We start from the raw sequence: 691 nt of genomic DNA on the forward strand, positions 1-691 counted from the left end.
GAGCTGCCGCTCCAGGAGTGCTGGGAGAGCCCTGGGCTCAGTGCTCGCTGGAGAGCAGAGGCTGTGGGGAGACAGGGATGAGCCTGGACCCTCTGATCCTTCCCCACTGTGCTGGGGGGCACCTCCCAAATTCAGCTCCCTAAATCCATCCAGTGGGGCTGGTACCTGGCGGGAATCCAGGGAATTGGCCTCGGGGCGCTTCCAGCTCGGCCTGGCCAGAGCTCCCAGCACCAGCATCCCGAAAAGGAGGATGAGGAGCCCCAGAGTGTTGGCAAACACAGCCTCGGCAGGCAGGAGCTTGTATTGCATTGTCCCGTTCTTCCTGAGCGGGGGAAGAGTGGGTGGGAACCTTCTGAATGTGGCCAGCCTTTCCCCAAGCCCACCCAAACCCCCCCAGAGTAGGAGGTGTGCAGGGAACCACACAGCTGAGGGAGGAACTGCTCACTTCCCTTTCCTCCATGCTGTTCACCCCCAAAATCTAGCCCAAAAACCCACATCCCTGTGAGGGGTTCCCCTGAATGCCCCTATCCCTGTGAGGGGTCCACCCATCCCTGTGATGGGTCCCCACAAGCCCCCCTATCCCTGTGAGGTATACCCCCATCCCTGCAAGGAGCTCCCCCAAGGCCCCCAATCCTTGTGAGGGCTCTCCCTAAGTCCACTAATCCTTGTCAGGGCTCTCCCTAACCCCCCC

The 691-nt window shown here is 61.4% G+C and overlaps 1 protein-coding gene across 1 annotated transcript in view; it reads right to left on the reverse strand.

The window, feature by feature from the left end:
- Positions 1 to 37: 37 nt before the first annotated feature.
- Positions 38 to 691, reverse strand: part of LOC103809364 (cytochrome b ascorbate-dependent protein 3) — a gene marked incomplete at its 5' end in the record, with an annotated part of 2,107 nt that continues 1,453 nt past the window's right edge. The window contains 2 exons of the mRNA XM_009082192.1: positions 38 to 61; positions 166 to 322. Of these exons, the coding sequence (XP_009080440.1) occupies positions 38 to 61; positions 166 to 322 (181 nt within the window). The remainder of the gene's footprint in view (positions 62 to 165; positions 323 to 691) is intronic.

The sequence above is a fragment of the Acanthisitta chloris genome, unplaced genomic scaffold (genome assembly GCF_000695815.1).
Source record: "Acanthisitta chloris isolate BGI_N310 unplaced genomic scaffold, ASM69581v1 scaffold30339, whole genome shotgun sequence".
Lineage (NCBI taxonomy): Eukaryota > Metazoa > Chordata > Aves > Passeriformes > Acanthisittidae > Acanthisitta > Acanthisitta chloris.